The sequence below is a fragment of the Oryzias melastigma genome, linkage group LG24 (genome assembly GCF_002922805.2).
Source record: "Oryzias melastigma strain HK-1 linkage group LG24, ASM292280v2, whole genome shotgun sequence".
Classification (NCBI taxonomy): domain Eukaryota; kingdom Metazoa; phylum Chordata; class Actinopteri; order Beloniformes; family Adrianichthyidae; genus Oryzias; species Oryzias melastigma.
Window position 1 is genome coordinate 16,938,046 of NC_050535.1, and position 19,347 is coordinate 16,957,392.

The 19,347-nt window shown below is 37.1% G+C and overlaps 6 protein-coding genes across 7 annotated transcripts in view; 5 read left to right on the forward strand and 1 right to left on the reverse strand.

Annotated features, from left to right (window-relative positions):
• Positions 1–393, forward strand: part of LOC112157901 (C-C motif chemokine 22) — a 4,971-nt gene extending 4,578 nt beyond the window's left edge. The window contains exon 3 of the mRNA XM_024290999.2: positions 28–393. Within this exon, the coding sequence (XP_024146767.1) occupies positions 28–109 (82 nt within the window). The 3' untranslated portion in view covers positions 110–393. The remainder of the gene's footprint in view (positions 1–27) is intronic.
• med23 (mediator complex subunit 23) overlaps positions 1–19,347 on the reverse strand; it is a gene marked incomplete in the record, with an annotated part of 129,350 nt that overhangs the window by 70,203 nt on the left and 39,800 nt on the right.
• Positions 2,835–4,193, forward strand: LOC112157904 (eotaxin-like). Its single transcript, XM_024291003.2, has 4 exons — positions 2,835–2,956; positions 3,147–3,315; positions 3,405–3,516; positions 3,728–4,193. The coding sequence occupies exons 2-4, from the start codon at positions 3,246–3,248 to the stop codon at positions 3,807–3,809; spliced, it is 264 nt and encodes an 87-aa protein (XP_024146771.1). The 5' UTR covers positions 2,835–2,956; positions 3,147–3,245; the 3' UTR covers positions 3,810–4,193.
• LOC112158139 (extensin-like) lies at positions 3,095–7,830 on the forward strand. The gene is made up of 4 exons (XM_036210493.1): positions 3,095–3,166; positions 5,504–5,861; positions 6,087–6,927; positions 7,638–7,830. Exons 3-4 carry the CDS (start codon positions 6,388–6,390, stop codon positions 7,653–7,655), a joined length of 558 nt encoding a protein of 185 aa, XP_036066386.1. The 5' UTR covers positions 3,095–3,166; positions 5,504–5,861; positions 6,087–6,387; the 3' UTR covers positions 7,656–7,830.
• Positions 10,947–11,916, forward strand: LOC112157905 (C-C motif chemokine 22-like). 2 transcript variants are annotated; one of them, XM_036210496.1, is made up of 3 exons: positions 10,947–11,114; positions 11,212–11,323; positions 11,546–11,916. In XM_036210496.1, the coding sequence occupies exons 1-3, from the start codon at positions 11,036–11,038 to the stop codon at positions 11,658–11,660; spliced, it is 306 nt and encodes a 101-aa protein (XP_036066389.1). In that variant the 5' UTR covers positions 10,947–11,035; the 3' UTR covers positions 11,661–11,916. The 2 variants fall into 2 exon arrangements, 1 of the variants encoding a protein (XP_036066389.1); XR_002921242.2 differs by having other exon boundaries at positions 10,952–11,114; positions 11,223–11,323.
• Positions 14,592–15,867, forward strand: LOC112157903 (C-C motif chemokine 22). The gene is made up of 3 exons (XM_024291001.2): positions 14,592–15,065; positions 15,161–15,272; positions 15,499–15,867. The coding sequence occupies exons 1-3, from the start codon at positions 14,987–14,989 to the stop codon at positions 15,578–15,580; spliced, it is 273 nt and encodes a 90-aa protein (XP_024146769.1). The 5' UTR covers positions 14,592–14,986; the 3' UTR covers positions 15,581–15,867.

Consider the following 19,347-nt stretch of genomic DNA (forward strand, 5'->3'; position numbering starts at 1 on the left):
ATTAAACTTTCTCTTTTATTCTTTCAGTATTACAAAGACAAATAACAAAGACATCTGTGTTGACCCGTCCAGGGAGTGGGTGAAGAAACTCGTGAATGTCCCCCAGTAAAGCGCCGCTCCACTTTGACCCAGAATTCATAGTTACTGAGTTTATAAACCTTTAAAGATAAACAGAGAAGACAGCTAGAAACTATTAAGGCTGCTTTATTCTTACAGCTAAATAAAAAGCTCATCAAATGTTGCCTGTATTGTAAAATATATTCTGCTGCTTTGGGACAGTTTATCATGAATCTTCTAAAGGTGTACACAAAAAAAGTGATTATTTTCCCTGTTTTGTATTATTGGGAATTTTTTTCTCCATCTTTACTTTTAATAAACCAAATATCAAAACTGCGTTGGATTCTGACTGATTAAATACTAAATGTTAAATATAGAAAAACTGAAACTTTTGGTGACAAAAAAATAAATAAAAATTTCCTCTTGATTTCAATTGTTTTTTTTTCATGTAATAAAGATTACAGCCAGCAGGTGTCACTGTTTCTCACTCCAGAGATTGTCTTCAGATTCATTTGAAGAAAACTTTAAATAAATATAAAATCTTCATGAATACACTATATATTAACATCCGTTCATGTCATAGAATCCTCATCAGTCCATGAAAGCATTTAAGTAGGTCAGCTACATTAATGCTGTTTCTGCAAGTCTAAATAAACTGTGAGAAGTGTTGCATTTAATATTACTGGAATTAATATTTTTGCTCCATAAAATGATCAAGAATGCAGACGGACAAAGAAAATATATGCTTTTTCTAACGCTTTGCACAGAAATCAACAAAATTCTTCATATTTATTGAAAAAAGCTTCTCTCAGAACAGAATCACCATAAAAAGCCAGCTCTCCACAGGTTTCTAATCACTTTTAACATCTTTAATATTAGAATTGTAGTTTAAATATCAGAACTATTTTAAGGTTTTTTTTTAGGCTGAACACCTCTTGGGTTCATGTGTTTTATCTCCTTCAATCTGCCAACACCTTTGTGTCGTGTTGCTTCTTGTTCACCACAAGATCAAGATCACATTTTTCTCATGCATTGGCAGAATTTGTGCAAAGGCAGAATAGAATCTATGGAACTCAACTGCAGCTGAGAGCGTTTAAGAACCATTAAAATAAGGGAAACTGGAACTTTGAATGCACAGTTTGCACACTTTTTGTACACTGTGTTTCCCAGAGGTGGGGACTCGAGTCACATGACTTCGACTCGAGTCAGACTTGAGTCATGAATTTGACAACTTTAGACTCGACTTGGACTTCCAAACATTTTACTCATGACTTGACTCTGACTTTGGCCCTCTGACTCGGAAAGAATTGCTATTTTCCCCAAAATCCAAGAAGTAAAAAGTATGTTGAGAAATCCCGCGCCGCGGTCTCTCTGTATGTAATTGTTTACATTGTTTGTTTTTTTCTTGCTCTATAAGTATCGAACCGTGACGCTCATATCAGGTAAACTTTAAATCTCAAAGCAGCAGATTTACTTACTTTAGCCTCATGTGTCAAGAATTTTCTTTTATGGATGACAATATGATATTTAATAAAGTAACATTTTAAGGCATAATTAGTAGTAAAATGCTCATTAAAATGCTGCATGATTTCAAGGGGGAAACAAAAGTCGTCTCTAAAATGTGGACATGTTACACATCTTCCACACAATGATCCCACCCAGACTACAGATTCTCTCAGAGCAGTTCTGAAATATTAATACATTATCATAACATTTAGAAACAAATACTGTAATGATCTTCTTTCTAATGTTAAGAAAAATATCACCAATCTGCTTCAGTTGGTTCAAAACTCGACTGGACGCCTTTTAACCAGGACCAGAAGGAAGGAGAGTTTTAATTGATTTTATAAATTGTTATAACAAATGATTCAATTTATCATGATTGTATTTGTGTGTTGAGTTTGTTTCTATTTGGTTTGTATGTTTAATATTTACCTGCTATTTTTATCTTTCTATTATTCATTTATTGTTGAAAACACTTTAAGTTAGTAACAAGAAAAGTATTAAACCAGTAAAGTTGAATTTGAATGTATTCACAGACAGCTGGACCCACTCCCTGATTTTTATTACTTTTCTTAGTTATTGTTGCAAAACACTTATAGTAAACACAATTTGATGAAAATGAGTTCATTAGTATCATTCTTTTAATAAGCGACATGACTTGTTCAGATCTGAGATTTCAGTTGAAATATAGACGTGTCTACAGAGTGAACCCTCAGAGTTACTCATCGTGGTCAAAGGATCGCTCAGTGAGTTTCTGTGTTTGATCAGACACACAAAAATAGAGGGAACATTGAACCCTAATAAATACTGTTGCATTCTAATCAGATTGATTAATATACACAAGATCTCTGTATTCTGAGTATTTTCTGTTCAATTCCAGCGTGAACAAAGTCATATTTTGTGTGCAAGTTTGCGGTCTTGGAGGTGAAGCTCTTGAGAAGCGAGCTAAAGACGATGAGAGACGAGCTGTCTGATCTCTTTGGGAGGAAACATCAGGAAGTAGAGACTCTTAGAGACTGACTTTCACAAGTGGACCAGAACCAATCTGCCACTTTGCCCAATTGAGCAGAGTGCTCCTGACCTTTGAACTTGACTGGCCTAAATTGCCATCATTCCGGCCTATATTGAATTTCGCCTCAAAGACAGACCAGCGAAGGACTCAGCCAGCAGTATAAAAACAACTGCTGGCGCCTGAACCAATCTTATCTTATCTGATCGGACCCCCCCCCCCCCGCCGATGGTGCTGCTCTTAACTATATCAAAACAAGTTTGCTTCTACAGAGTGTAAACGGCAGCTGATGTTCAGATTAGAAATCCTTATGGAAACACCAGAACCACACCAGCAGAACCCTGTTCCAGAAAGCAGAGTATGTTACATACCCGGATAAGTTTAAGGGTAAGTTAGTTCATATCCTCCACTTTCTCCTTCTCAGTTAGAGTATTTAAGATGGTTCATGGTTGGGTCTTCCAACGTTCAGTAATTGAGATATAAAGTGTCCCTCCTCCTTTCCACTGATGAGCTTTTTTCATGCTGGTTGGAGGTTTGTCGTCATGCTGGTGTGTGTTTTTTTTTCAAACACACATAGGGGTTACAACACAATAAAAGGTTGTGAGATCAGCAGGAAGACCAATCACTGACACTCCGTTCAACCAGCAAGCAGCTCAAAGAATCAACCAAGACACAGATGATGATGAAAGCCTCTGTCGCCGTGGTGACCTTCTTCATACTCTTCTCATCCGTCCTGACATCTGAGCGTGAGTCGACTGCGTTCAAATTCTCTCAAAACATCTGATAAGGAAAATCTCGAGTTCGGTTAAAACTTTTTTTTTCATCGTTGGTCCAGCTGCCTTTGAGCCACATACATGCTGCTTTAACTTCTACCAGAAAAAGATACCTGCTCATGTGGTGCAGAGCTTCAGACACACGGACGAGCAGTGTGTCATGAGAGGTGTTATGTAAGTGTTTATTCCATCTCTTCCTTCCAAATATAATCAAGAATTGGTCAGATTCCTTCAATTACAATGTTTGAATTGATTATAAAATGGATCACAAAATACAAAAAGTAGTTAAAATTGAAAATTATATTTACCAATATTTTTAAGTAGACTGTATTAAAAATTACGTATGTTTGATGAAATTGAGCAACTTTCTCTTTTATTCTTTCAGTATTAAGATGACAAATAACAAAGACATCTGTGTTGACCCGTCCTCAGAGTGGGTGAAGAAACTCGTGAATGTCCCCCAGTGAAGCCCATCTCCACTTTGACCCAGAATTCATAGTTACTGGATTTATAAACCTTCAAAGATATCAGAGAAGACACAGCTAGAAAATTTAAGGGCTGCTTTATATTAACAGCTAAAGAAAACGCTCATCAAATATATTGCAAAATATATTCTGCTGCTTTGACACAGTTTGTTTTATCATAAATCTGCTGAAGAAGTAAATAGTTACTCAAACCTGCAAATGTACGAAAGAAAAAAAAACAAAACTATATTTTCACTTTTTTGTATTCTTGGGAATTCATTTTCTCCATCTTTCCTTTTAATGAATCAAATTTCAAAACTGCTTTAGATTCTGACTGATTAAATACTAAAACAATTGTTAAAATAAATGGAAACTTTTGACAACAAATAATTGTTTGTGTTTTCATTTTGGTTGATTCTTGATTCCAATTGTTTTTTTCATGTAATAAAGATTACAGCCACCAGGTGTCACTGTTTCTCACTCCAGAAAGGATTTTCAGATTAAATTGAGTAAACTACAAAAAAATATAAAATGTTCATGAATACACTATATATTAACATCAGTTCATGTCATAAAAGCCTCATCATTCCATGAAAGCATTAAAGTAGATGAGATACATTAATGCTGCTTCTGCAAGTCTAAATAAACTCAGAAGTGTTACAGTTAATATATTTAGAATGAATATTTATGCTCCATCAAATGATCACGAACATTGATGGTTAAAAAAATGTTTTTTGTTGTTGCTATTTTTGTAATGCTATGCACAAAAATCACACAAAATTTCTTAATTTTCTTCTCAAAGCTTCAGAATGACCACAGAAAGTCGGCTCCTCACAGGTTTCTAATCGCTACTATCTGTAATATTAGAGATGCAGTTTGAATGTCAGAACTATTTTAAGGTTGTTGTCTTGTTTAGTTTGCCCACCTCATGGGTTCATGTGTTTATCTCCTTCAATCAGCCAAGAACTTTGTGGTGTGTTGCTTTTTGTTCACTACAAGATCAAGATAAAAACTTTCTCATGCATTGGGCGAATTTGTGCAACACGAAAAAAAAATCCACAGAATTCAACAGCAGCTGACAGCATTTAAGAACCATTAAAATAATGGAAAACTTGAACTTTTAATGCAAATTTTTTTTGCACTTTGTCCCTCCAGAGAAACACCAATAATGTTTAGATCTGGTGTCCAGCAGCAACTTCCTGTTTTCAGTCCAACAATATATCCCAGGAAAATCTTAATTTATAGATCAGTGTGTGAACCAGCATCTCCAGGTAGAAGATGGCAGATCAGAATGAGGGTTGAAGACCTTCATTACTTCCAGCAGGGATCAGTTCCTTTCATGATTTAGGACAAACTCCTGGTAAAGCATCAGCTCTGTATCTGGTTGCTGCAAAAAACTGAGAGAAACTGATGTTCAGATTAGAAATTCTTATGGAAACACCAGAACCACACCAGCAGAACCCTGTTCCAGAAAGCAGAGTATGTTACATACCCGGGTAAGTTTAAGGGTAAGTTAGTTCATATCCTCCACTTTCTCCTTCTCAGGTAGAGTAGTTAAGACGGGTCATGGTTGGGTCTTCCAACGTTCAGTAATTGAGATTAAAAGTGTCCCTCCTCCTTTCCACTGATGAGCTTTTTTCATGCTGGTTGGAGGTTTGTTGTCATCAAACTTGTGTTTTTTTTCAACACAATAAAAGGTTGTGAGATCAGCAGGAAGACCAATCACTGACACTCTGTTCAACCAGCAAGCAGCTCAAAGAATCAACCATGACACAGATGATGATGAAAGCCTCTGTCGCCGTGGTGACCTTCTTCCTACTCTTCTCATCCGTCCTGACATCTGCACGTGAGTCGACCGTATTCAAATTTCTCTCAGAACATCTGATTAGGAAATTCTGATGAGTTCAGTTACCACTTTTGTTTTTTCTCCATCGCTGGTCCAGCTAGTTACCAGCCACAAACATGCTGCTCAAGCTACTACAAGAAAAAGATACCTGCTCATGTGATGCAGAGCTTCAGATACACAGGCATGCATTGTGGCAATAGAGCTGTTATGTAAGTGTTTATTCTGTCTCTTTGTTTCAAATATAATCAAGAACTCGTCAGATTCACTCAATTACAATGTTTGAATTTATTAGAAAATTCATCTAAAATACAAAATGTGGTTAAATTTGAAATAGTAAAAACTGAAAATTATATTTAACAACATTTTCAAGTAGACTGTATTAAAAATTAAGTATGTTTAATGAAATTGAGGAACTTTTTCTTTATTTCTTACAGTATTACGATGACAAATAACAAAGAAATCTGTGTTGACCCGTCCATGGAGTGGGTGAAGAAACTAGTGAATGACGTCCAGTAATGCACATCGTTACTTTGATCAAAAATTCTGCTGATTCCTCAGTTACAATGTTTGAATTCATTAAAAAATATATTCCAAAATACAAAAACTTGTTGAATTTGAAACAGCAAAGCAATAAAATATAATGTATTTCAATATTTTCAAATCATTAAATTTGACTTTTCCTGATACACCGGCAATTCCAACCCTGACAGTGAACAGCCCCAGCCTCCAGCGCCCATGCCCCAACCGACAGAGCCTCGGCCCCAGCCACCACCGCCCCGGCCCGAACCGACAGCACCCCGGCCCCAACCGACAGAGCCTCGGCCCCAGCCACCAGCGCACCGGCCCCGACAGACAACGCCCCGGCCCCAACCGACAGCGCCCCGGCCCCAACCGACAGCGCCCCGGCCCCAACAGACAGCGCCCCGGCCCCAACCGACAGCCCCCCGGCCCCAACCGCCAGCGCCCCGGTCCCAGCCACCAGCCGCCCTGGTCCCAGCCACCAGCATCCCAGTCCCGGCCAACACTGACCCGGCCGCGACAGACAGCACCCCAGTCCCGGCCACCAGCGTCCTGGCCCCGGCAGCCAACGCCTCCAGTCTCGGTCTTCAGAGTCCATGGACCCGACAACCAACGCCCTCTTCTCCAGTTGCCAGCGTCCGGTCCATGTCGACAGCGTCTCCTGTCCCAACAACCAACACCTTCGGCCATCCACACCAGAGTACTCAGAAACAGATGAATGGGAAGAGATCAAACGATCTCTTGACTTCATGTCAGGTGAGCTGTCAAAGCTAACGTCCCAACAGGAGAAACCGTTTGAGCTAATAGAGGAATTTAAAGGACTAAAGGGAATGCTAGTCAAAAAGACAAAAAGATTTCTGCCTTAGACCAAAGAATTGATGAGATCCAACAATAAACCTGAAGAAAAGATCTGACACTAGATATAAAAGTTACACCAGGATAACAGTAAGTTTGGACTCTTCAGAAGAAGATACTGAAGAGGAGTTTGAGACACTAGAACAAGTTAGAACATTTCTACACAGAAAAAGTATAACTGTCCAATCTGAAGCTATAGCCAAATGTCAGACATTACCCAAAAAAACTAATTACAAGAAAACAAATCAGAAATGACATTCAGGAAACGTAGAGAGAATAATAGATAAAATTGTCTTAATCTTTTATAGTAATTTGCAAAAAAAATTATCTAATACTTTAGCAACATGTTTCTGGCTAATTTGTCTTCAATTGGGGTTTTTAGAGTTTAGCTTCTATTTTAGCAACATGCTAAAGTTTTTTTTTATTAATTTAATTTATTGAGGAAATGAAGGCAATTTTGGAATTTAGCTAGTATTTTAGCAACAAGCTAGGTTTTGTGTTTTCTGATTTACTGATTGATTCATTTGTTAAAAGGGGCAAATTATACAGTTTTTAAAATAATTTTTGAATTATGATAAATGAAATGTAGCAACAATTTTTTTTTCTTTCAGTTTTGGGATGAGGACTAACCAAAACATCTGTGTTGACTCATCGTCGGAGTGAGAAAAGAAACTCATGAATGTCCTCCAGTAAGGAGCCGCTCCACTTTGACCCAGAATTCATAGTTACTGGATCTAGAAGCCTTTAAAGAAAAGCAGAGAAGAGGCAGCAAAAAGAAAAAATAAAGGCCGGATTTATTTATTATCCTTATTATGTATTTACAACGTACATCAAATGTTGCCTATAGTGAAAATATATTCTGCTGCTTAAACACATTCTGCTTTATTATGAACCTGCCGAGGTGCAAATAGTTATCCAAACCTTCAAAAAGCTAACTTTGTTTTCATTTAGATTTTAATTGGCTTTTATATGTAATAAAGAATACAGCCACCAGGTGTCACTGTTTCTCTCTCCCCAAAATATTTTCCAGTTGTTTTGGAAAATATAAATATATATGTACATTTAAATTTTTTATGAGTATACTCTGTTTAGCATGAGTTCATGTCATAAAAGCCTCATCATTCCATGAAACCATTAAAGTAGGTCAGCTACATTAATGCTGCTTCTGGAAGTCTACATAAACAGTGTTACAGTCAGTTAATATTACTAGAATTAATATTTTTGCTCTATAAAATGATCAGGAATGCAGACAGGTAAAAAAATATACGCTTTTTCTAACGCGAAATCCAACAAAATTCTTCATAATTAGTTGAAAAAAGCTTCTCTCACAACAGAATCACCATAAAAAAGCCAGCTCTCCACAGGTTTCTGATCACTTTTAACATCTTTAATATTAGAATTGTGATTTAAATATCAGAACTATTTTAAGGTTGTTTTTTTTAGGCTGAACACCTCTTGGGTTCATGTGTTTTATCTCCTTCAATCTGCCAACACCTGTGTGTCGTGTTGCTTCTTGTTCACCCAAGATCAAGATCACATTTTTCTCATGCATTGGCAGAATTTGTGCAACGGCAGAATAGAATCTACGGAACTCAACAGCAGCTGAGAGCATTTAAGAACCATTAAAATAAGGAAAACTCGAACTTTGAATGTACAATTTTTGTACACTGTGTTTCCTAGAGGTGGGGACTCGAGTCACATGACTTCTACTCGAGTCAGACTTGAGTCATGAATTTGACAACTTTAGTCTCGACTTGAACTTCCAAACATTTTACTTATGACTTGACTCGGACTTTGATATAAATAACTTATGACTTGACTCAGACTTTGGCCCTCTGACTCAGAAAGAATTGCTATTTTCCCCAAAATCCAAGAAGTAAAAGGTATATTGAGAAATCCCGCGCCGCGGTCTCTCTGTGTGTAATTGTTTCCATTGTTTATTTTTCCTTGCTCAATAAGTGTTGAACTGTGAGCAATCTGTATCTTTGCAGGGTGTTTTTTGACTTTTTTTCTGCGGCCACGGTCAGAGCATGGCTCGCGCACAACATGACGAGTGAGCTTTGATGTTCAAATGAACTTTCTACCTGAGAACAGGGTAAAGGGGGGGTAGGGAGTGTTCTCAGAGTCACATTTCTCTCTTTTTTAGTTTAAATCCAAAACAACCATTAGTTTTTTCTCCATGTTATTTTGCAACTTGAACGTGCGCGTCCAACGTACAACGTACTGGAGAAGTGAGGAGGACACGTGATCAGGTAAACTTTAAATCCCAAAGCAGCAGATTTACTTACTTTAGCGTCATCAGCCAAGAATTTTCTTTTATGGATGACAATATGGTATTTAATAAAGTAACATTTTAAGGCATAATTAGTAGTAAAATGCTCATTAAAAATGCTGCATGATTTCAAAGGGGAAACAAAAGTCATCTCTAAAATGTGGACATGTTACACATCTTCCACACAATGATCCCACCCAGACTACAGCTTTTCTCAGAGCAGTTCTGAAGTATTAATACGTTATCATAACATTTAGAAACAAATACTGTAATGATCTTCTTTATAATGTTAAGAAAAATATCATCAATCTGTTTCAGTTGGTTCAAAACTCGACTGGACGCCTTTTAACCAGGACCAGAAGGAAGGAGAGTTTTAATTGATTTTATAAATTGTTATAACAAATGATTCAATTAATCATGATTGTATTTGTGTGTTGAGTTTGTGTTTCTATTTGTTTTGTATGTTTAATATTTAACTGCTATTTTTATCTTTCTATTATTAATTTATTGTTGAAAACACTTTAAGTTGCTTAGTAACCAGAAAAGTATTATAACAGTAAAGTTGAATTTGAATGTATTCACAGACAGCTGGACCCACTCCCTGATTTTTATCACTTTTCTTAGTTATTGTTGCAAAACACTTATAGTAAATACAATTTGATGAAAATGAGTTAATTAGTATCATTCTTTTAATAAGCTACATGACTTGTTCAGATCTGAGATTTCAGTTGAAATATAGAGGTGTCTACAGAGTGAACCCTCAGAGTTACTCATCGTGGTCAAAGGATCGCTCAGTGAGTTTCTGTGTTTGATCAGACACACATAAATAGAGGGAACAGTGAACTCTAATAAATACTGTTACATTCTAATCAAATTGATTAATATACGAGTATTTTCTGTTCAATTCCAGCGTGAACAAAGTCATATTTTGTGTGCAAGTTTGCGATATCAACTATCAGGCGGTCTCTGAGGTGAAGCTCGTGAGAAGTGAACTGAAGACAGTGAGAGACGAGCTGTCTGATCTCTTTGGGAGGAAACATCAGGAAGTAGAGACTCTTAGAGACGGACTTTCACAAATGGATCAGAACCAATCTGCCACTTTGGCCAATTGAGCAGAGTTCTCCCAAACCTTTAACTTGAGCGGAACATGGATGTCAACCTGGAGAGACTTTCTGCAAAAAAGCAGAAGGGAGATTGGCCTAAATTTCCCACATGCCGACCAATTTTGAAATTCGCCTCAAAGACAGACAACTGCTGGTACCTAAAACAATCTTATCTGATCGGACCTCCTCCCAGCCGATGGTGCTGCTCTTGACTATATCAAAACAAGTTTGCTTCTACAGAGTGTAAACGGCAGCTGATGTTCAGATTAGAAATCCTTATGGAAACACCAGAACCACACCAGCAGAACCCTGTTCAGAAACCAGAGTATGTTACATACCCGGATAAGTTTAAGGGTAAATTAGTTCATATTCTCCACTTTCTCCTTCTCAGGTAGAGTAGTTAAGATGGTTCATGGTTGGGTCTTCCAATGTTCAGTAACTGAGATAAAAAGTGTCCCTCCTTCTTTCCACTGCTGAGCTTTTTTCATGCTGGTTGGAGGTTTGTCGTCATGCTGGTATGTGTTTTTTTTTCAAACACACATAGGGGTTACAACACAATAAAAGGTTGTGAGATCAGCAGGAAGACCAATCACTGACACTCAGTTCAACCAGCAAGCAGCTCAAAGAATCAACCATGACACAGATGAAGATGAAAGCCTCTGTCGCCGTGGTGACCTTCTTCCTACTCTTCTCATCCGTCCTGACATCTAAGCGTGAGTCGAGTGCATTCAAATTTCTCTCAGAACATCTGATTAGGAAATTCTGATGAGTTTGGTTGACACTTTTTTTTTCTCTCCATCGTTGATTCTGCTGGTTACCAGCCACAAACATGCTGCAGAAGATTCTACCAGAAAAAGATACCTGATCATGTGGTGCAGAGCTTCAGATACACGAGCGTGACGTGTGCTATGAGAGGTGTTATGTAAGTTTTTATTCTGTCTCTTCCTTTCAAATATAATCAAGAACTGATCAGATTCCCTCAATTACAATGTTTGAATTGATTATAAAAATGGATCACAAAACACAAAAAGTAGTTAAATCTGAAAAAGCAAAAACTGAAAATTATATTTACCAATATTTTTAAGAGACTGTATTAATAATGACATTTAATAAAATGTATCAACTTTTTCTTTTATTCTTTCAGTATTACGATGACAACTAACAAAGACATCTGTGTTGACCCGTCCTCAGAGTGGGTGAAGAAACTCGTGAATGTTCCTACAGTAAAGCCCATCTCCACTTTGACCCAGAATTCATAGTTACTGGATTTATAAACCTTTAAAGATATCAGAGAAGACACAGCTAGAACATATTAAGGCTGCTTTATGTTTACAGCTAAAGAAAACGCTCATCAAATGTTACCTGTATTGCAAAATATATTCTGCTGCTTTGAGACAGTTTATCATGAATCTTCTAAAGGTGTACACAAAGAAATATGATTATTTTCCTTGTTTTGTATTATTGGGAATTTTTTTTCTCAATTTTTACTTTTAATAAACCAAATATCAAAACTGCTTTGGATTCTGACTGATTAAATACTAAATGTTAAATATAGAAAAACTGAAACTTTTGGTAACAAAAAATAAATAAAGATTTCCTCTTGATTTCAATTGTTTTTTACATGTTATAAAGATTACAGCCACCAAGTGTCACTGTTTCCCACTCCAGAAATTGTTTTCAGATTCATTTGAAGAAAACATTAAAGAAATGTAAAATGTTCATGAATACACTATATATTAACATCAGTTCGTGTCATAGAATCCTCATCAGTCCATGAAAGCATTAAAGTAGCTGAGATACATTAATGCTGCTTCTGCAAGTCTAAATAAACGATGAGAAGTGTTACAGTTAATATTACTAGAATGAATATTTTTGCTTTATAAAATGATCAGGAATGCAGACAGATAAAAAAATATATGCTTTTTCTAACACTTTTCACAGAAATCCAACAAAATTCTTCATATTTATTGAAAAAAGCTTCTCTCAGAACAGAATTACCATAAAAAGCCAGCTCTCCACAGGTTCATAATCACTTTTTATATCTGTAGTATTGGTATTGTAGTTTAAATATCAGAACAATTTTATTTTTTTTTTTAGGCTGAACACCTCTTGGGTTCATGTGTTTGATCTCCTTCAATCTGCCAACACCTGTGTGTCGTGTTGCTTCTTGTTCACCCAAGATCAAGATCACATTTTTCTCATGCATTGGCAGAATTTGTGCAACGGCAGAATAGAATCAATGGAACTCAACAGCAGCTGAGAGCATTTAAGAACCATTAAAATAAGGGAAACTAGAACTTTGAATGTACAATTTGCACACTTTTTGTACACTGTGTTTCCCAGAGGTGGGGACTCAAGTCACATGACTTCGACTCGAGTCAGACTTGAGTCATGAATTTGACAACTTTAGTCTCGACTTGGACTTCCAAACATTTTATTCATGACTTGACTCAGACTTTGATATACAGTAAATAACTTGTGACTTGACTCTGACTTTGGCCCTCTGACTCAGAAAGAATTGCTATTTTCTCCTACATCCATCCATCCATCCATTTTCTTGACCGCTTAATCCCGTCCGGGGTCGCGGGGCGCCGGAGCCTATCCCGGCTGCTGATGGGCGAAGGCGGGGTACACCCTGGACAGGTCGCCAGTCTGTCGCAGGGCCTCAATCACACACCCATTCACTCTCACATTCACACCCAGGGGCAATTCAGAGTCGCCAATTAACCTATGAAGCATGTTTTTGGATGGTGGGAGGAAGCCGGAGTCCCCGGTGAAAACCCACGCATGCACGGGGAGAACATGCAAACTCCACACAGAAAGGTCCCAGCCGGGAGTCGAACCGGGGCCTTCTCGCTGTGAGGCGAGAGCGCTAACCACTGCGCCACCGTGTAGCCCTCTCCTAAATCCAAGAAGTAAAAAGTATATTGAGAAATCCAGCGCCGCGGTCTCTGTATGTCATTGTTTGCATTGTTTATTTTTTCTTGCTTTATAAGTATCGAACCATGAAGCTCATATCAGGTAAACTTTAAATCCAAAAGCAGCAGATTTACTTACTTTAGCGTCATCTGTCAATAATTTTCTTTTATGGATGACAATATGATATTTAATAAAGTAACATTTTAAGGCATAATTAGTAGTAAAATGCTCATTAAAAATGCTGCATGATTTCAAGGGGGAAACAAAAGTCATCTCTAAAATGTGGACATGTTACACATCTTCCACACAATGATCCCACCCAGACTACAGCTTCTCTCAGAGCAGTTCTGAAGTATTAATACGTTATCATAACATTTAGAAACAAATACTGTAATGATCTTCTTTCTATTTTTATCTTTACATTATTGTTTATTTTTGAAAACACTTTAAGTTGCTTAGTAACAAGAAAAGTATTATACCAGTAAAGTTGAATTTGAATGTATTCCCAGACAGCTGGACCCACTCCCTGATTTATTACTTTTCTTAGTTATTGTTGCAAAACACTTATAGTAAACACAATTTGATGAAAATGAGTTAATTAGTATCATTCTTTTAATAAGCTACATGACTTGTTCAGATCTGAGATTTCAGTTGAAATATAGAGGTGTCTACAGAGTGAACCCTCAGAGTTACTCATCGTGGTCAAAGGATCGCTCAGTGAGTTTCTGTGTTTGATCAGACACACATAAATAGAGGGAACAGTGAACTCTAATAAATACTGTTACATTCTAATCAAATTGATTAATATACGAGTATTTTCTGTTCAATTCCAGCGTGAACAAAGTCATATTTTGTGTGCAAGTTTGCGATATCAACTATCAGGCGGTCTCTGAGGTGAAGCTCGTGAGAAGTGAACTGAAGACAGTGAGAGACGAGCTGTCTGATCTCTTTGGGAGGAAACATCAGGAAGTAGAGACTCTTAGAGACGGACTTTCACAAATGGATCAGAACCAATCTGCCACTTTGGCCAATTGAGCAGAGTGCTCCCAAACCTTTAACTTGAGCGGAACATGGATGTCAACTTGGAGCGACTTTCTGCAAAAAAGCAGAAGGGAGATTGGCCTAAATTTCCCACATGCCGACCAATTTTGAAATTCGCCTCAAAGACAGACAACTGCTGGTACCTAAAACAATCTTATCTGATCGAACCTCCTCCCAGCCGATGGTGCTGCTCTTGGCTACATCAAAACAAGTTTGCTTCTACAGAGTGTGAACGGCAGCTGATCTTCAGATTAGAAATCCTTATGGAAACACCAGAACCACACCAGCAGAACCCTGTTCAGAAACCAGAGTATGTTACATACCCGGGTAAGTTTAAGGGTAAGTTAGTTCATATTCTCCACTTTCTCCTTCTCAGGTAGAGTAGTTAAGACGGGTCATGGTTGGGTCTTCCAACGTTCAGTAACTGAGATAAAAAGTGTCCCTCCTTCTTTCCACTGCTGAGCTTTTTTCATGCTGGTTGGAGGTTTGTCGTCATGCTGGTGTCGTTTTTTTTTTTTTTTTCAAACACACATAGGGGTTACAACACAATAAAAGGTTGTGAGATCAGCAGGAAGACCAATCACTGACACTCAGTTCAACCAGCAAGCAGCTCGAAGAATCAACCATGACACAGATGAAGATGAAAGCCTCTGTCGCCGTGGTGACCTTCTTCATACTCTTCTCATCCGTCCTGACATCTGAGCGTGAGTCGAGTGCATTCAAATTTCTCTCAGAACGTCTGATTAGGAAATTCTGATGAGTTTGGTTGACACTTTTTTTTTCTCCATCCTATGTCCAGCTGGTTTCGAGGCACAAGCATGCTGCTCAAGTTTCTACCCGAAAAAGATACCTGCTCATGTGGTGCGGAGCTTCAGATACACAGACATGCTGTGTCCTCATAGAGGTGTTATGTACGTTTTTATTCTGTCTATTCCTTTCAAATATAATTAAGAACTCGTCAGATTCCCTCAATTACAATGTTTGAATTAATTATAAAATGGATCACAAAATACAAAAAGTAGTTAAATTTGAAAAAGTAAAAACTGAAAATTATTTTGACCAATATTTTCAAGTAGACTGTATTAAAAATGACGTATGTTTAATGAAATTGAACATCTTTTTCTTTTATTATTTCAGTATTAAGATGACGAATAACAAAGACATCTGTGTTGACCCGTCCTCAGAGTGGGTGAAGAAACTCATGAATGTCCTCCAGTAAAGCACCGCTCCACTTTGACCCAGAATTCATAGTTACTGGATTTATAAACCTTTAAAGATATCAGAGAAGACACAGCTAGAACATATTAAGGCTGCTTTATGTTTACAGCTAAAGAAAACGCTCATCAAATGTTACCTGTATTGCAAAATATATTCTGCTGCTTTGAGACAGTTTATCATGAATCTTCTAAAGGTGTACACAAAAAGTGTGATTATTTTCCTTGTTTTGTATTATTGGGAAGTTTTTTGTTAAATTTTTACTTTCAATAAACCAAATATCAAAACTGCTTTGGATTCTGACTGATTAAATACTAAATGTTAAATATAGAAAAACTGAAACTTTTGGTAACAAAAAATAAATAAAGATTTCCTCTTGATTTCAATTGTTTTTTACATGTTATAAAGATTACAGCCACCGGGTGTCACTGTTTCTCACTCCAGAAATTGTTTTCAGATTCATTTGAAGAAAACTTTAAATAAATGTAAAATGTTCATGAATACACTATATATCAACATCAGTTCATGTCATAGAATCCTCATCATTCCCATGAAACCATTAAAGCAGGTCAGCTACATTAATGCTGCTTCTGTAAGTCTAAATAAACAATGAGAAGTATTACAGTTAATATTACTAGAATAAATATTTTTGCTTTATAAAATGATCAGGAATGCAGACAGATAAAAAAATATATGCTTTTTCTAACACTTTGCAAAGAAATCCAACAAAATTCTTAATATTTAGTTGAAAAAAGCTTCTCTCACAACAGAATTACCATAAAAAGCCAGCTCTCCACAGGTTTCTAATCACTTTTAACATCTTTAATATTAGAATTGTAGTTTAAATATCAGAACTATTTTAAGGTTGTTTTTTAGGCTGAACACCTCTTGGGTTCATGTGTTTTATCTCCTTCAATCTGCCAACACCTGTGTGTCGTGTTGCTTCTTGTTCACCCAAGATCAAGATCACATTTTTCTCATGCATTGGCAGAATTTGTGCAACGGCAGAATAGAATCTATGGAACTCAACAGCAGCTGAGAGCATTTAAGAACCATTAAAATAAGGGAAACTGGAACTTTGAATGTACAATTTTTGTACACTGTGTTTCCTAGAGGTGGGGACTTGAGTCACATGACTTCGACTCGAGTCAGACTTGAGTCATGAATTTGACAACTTTAGACTCAACTTGGACTTCCAAACATTTTACTTATGACTTGACTCGGACTTTGATATACAGTAAATAACTCGTGACTTGACTCAGACTTTGGCCCTCTGACTCAGAAAGAATTGCTATTTTCCCCAAAATCCAAGAAGTAAAAAGTATATTGAGAAATCCTGCGCCGCGGTCTCTCTGTGTATGTCAGGCATGTCAAACATACGGCCCGCGGGCCGGACCCGGCCCATTGGATGATTTAATCCGGCCCGTCATAAATTTCTGAGTATGTCAAAAAAAGAAGCGAGTCACTAGCTCATTTCTATCAAAAGTTATGATTTTTTAAAAATAAATACAGACCAAATGCTCCCTCCGGCCGCTAGATGGCAGTAAATGTGTTAAAGAGCTCACGTCCAGCATGCGGCACTGATACGAGTTAGTACCAGGCGTCCGAAGGCACCGGATCGTCCAGATTTGGATAAATATAAAGACAACATAACAGATTTGCTGCGAGAGTTTGAGCGGAGGTTTCAGGTTTTCAGTGAACTTGAGAACAAATTCGGCTTTTTTCGCTCGCCATTTACAGTGAAGCCTTCTGATGTGGCAGCTGACATTCAGCTCGAGCTTATTGACTTGCAGTGTGATTCCGCTGTGAAGGATACATTTGGGTCCGTGGGATTGGATACGTTGTATCAGTATCTTGTGCCAGGTTACCCCAAATTAACAGCCGTGGCTGCAAAGGTTCTCTCCATGTTTGGGACTACTTATCTTTGTGAACAGGTGTTCTCTGTGATGAACAATAATAAAACAAAGCAGCGCTCAAGGTTAACAAATGAACACTTGAATGACATTGTTAAATGTGCTGCTACTCAGGATTTGACACCTGATATCGACGCACTTGTAAAGGCTAAAAGATGCCAAGTTTCAGGAGCCAGCAGCAGCAAGTAGACTGCAGGAGTGCAGTGAGAGAGATAAAAAAGTGTGATGACATGACATTTGTTTGCACTCATAAATACAGATCATTAAAAATAAGATTAATCTGGTTTCATATTAAAGACAATTAATATTTTGCAGTATATTCTCAGCTTCAGTAGGCCCAGCCTAGTAGTTTGAGCTGATGTAGTCTAATCTTATTGCCCATGCACTGCTAAAACTTTTATTTTGTATTTTTATTTATTATTATATATTTTTATTTATTATTATTTCAAAGCAGTATGATAATTAAGGCAAAACATTTTTTTTCATAGCTCCCACTTGAGTTTGTTTAGCGTGGTGAGTTGGTTCAGGTGTAAAACTGCATTCACTCAACTGTTAAAATAAACCAGTTGTTAACACATTCAATGCCAAACATGAAAATCATTATTTCTCCATTGTTTGTGAATAAATGTGTTTTGCTCAGAACAGATCCCTTGTCATCCGTGATTATAATATGTAGGGTAGGCTACAAATTTAGGCTGAATGATAAAGCATAGTACTGAAAAACAAAGCTAAATAGTTGGAGTTGACATTCTTTTACTGATCCGGCCCACCTGAGAACAGAAAGTCTGGATCCGGCCCCAGGGCCAAACTGAGTTTGACATGCCTGGTGTATGTCATTGTTTCCATTGTTTATTTTTCCTTGCTCAATAAGTGTTGAACTGTGAGCAATCTGTATGTTTGCAGGGTGTTTTTTGACTTTTTTTCTGCGGCCACGGTCAGAGCATGGCTCGCGCACAACATGACGAGTGAGCTTTGATGTTCAAATGAACTTTCTACCTGAGAACAGGGTAAAGGGGGGGTAGGGAGTGTTCTCAGAGTCACATTTCTCTCTTTTTTAGTTCAAATCCAAAACAACCATTAGTTTTTTCTCCATGTTATTTTGCAACTTGAACGTGCGCGTCCAACGTACAACGTACTGGAGAAGTGAGGAGGACACGTGATCAGGTAAACTTTAAATCCCAAAGCAGCAGATTTACTTACTTTAGCGTCATCAGCCAAGAATTTTCTTTTATGGATGACAATATGGTATTTAATAAAGTAACATTTTAAGGCATAATTAGTAGTAAATGCTCATTAAAAATGCTGCATGATTTCAAGGGGGAAACAAAAGTCATCTCTAAAATGTGGACATGTTACACATCTTCCACACAATGATCCCACCCAGACTACGGCTTTTCTCAGAGCAGTTCTGAAGTATTAATACGTTATCATAACATTTAGAAACAAATACTGTAATGATCTTCTTTCTAATGTTAAGAAAAATATCATCAATCTGTTTCTGTTGGTTCAAAACTCGACTGGACGCCTTTTAACCAGGACCAGAAGGAAGGAGAGTTTTAATTGATTTTATAAATTGTTATAACAAATGATTCAATTAATCATGATTGTATTTGTGTGTTGAGTTTGTGTTTCTATTTGTTTTGTATGTTTAATATTTAACTGCTATTTTTATCTTTACATTATTGTTTATTGTTTAAAACACTTTAAGTTGCTTAGTAACCAGAAAAGTATTATAACAGTAAAGTTGAATTTGAATGTATTCACAGACAACTGGACCCACTCCCTGATTTATTACTTTTCTTAGTTATTGTTGCAAAACACTTATAGTAAACACAATTTGATGAAAATGAGTTCATTA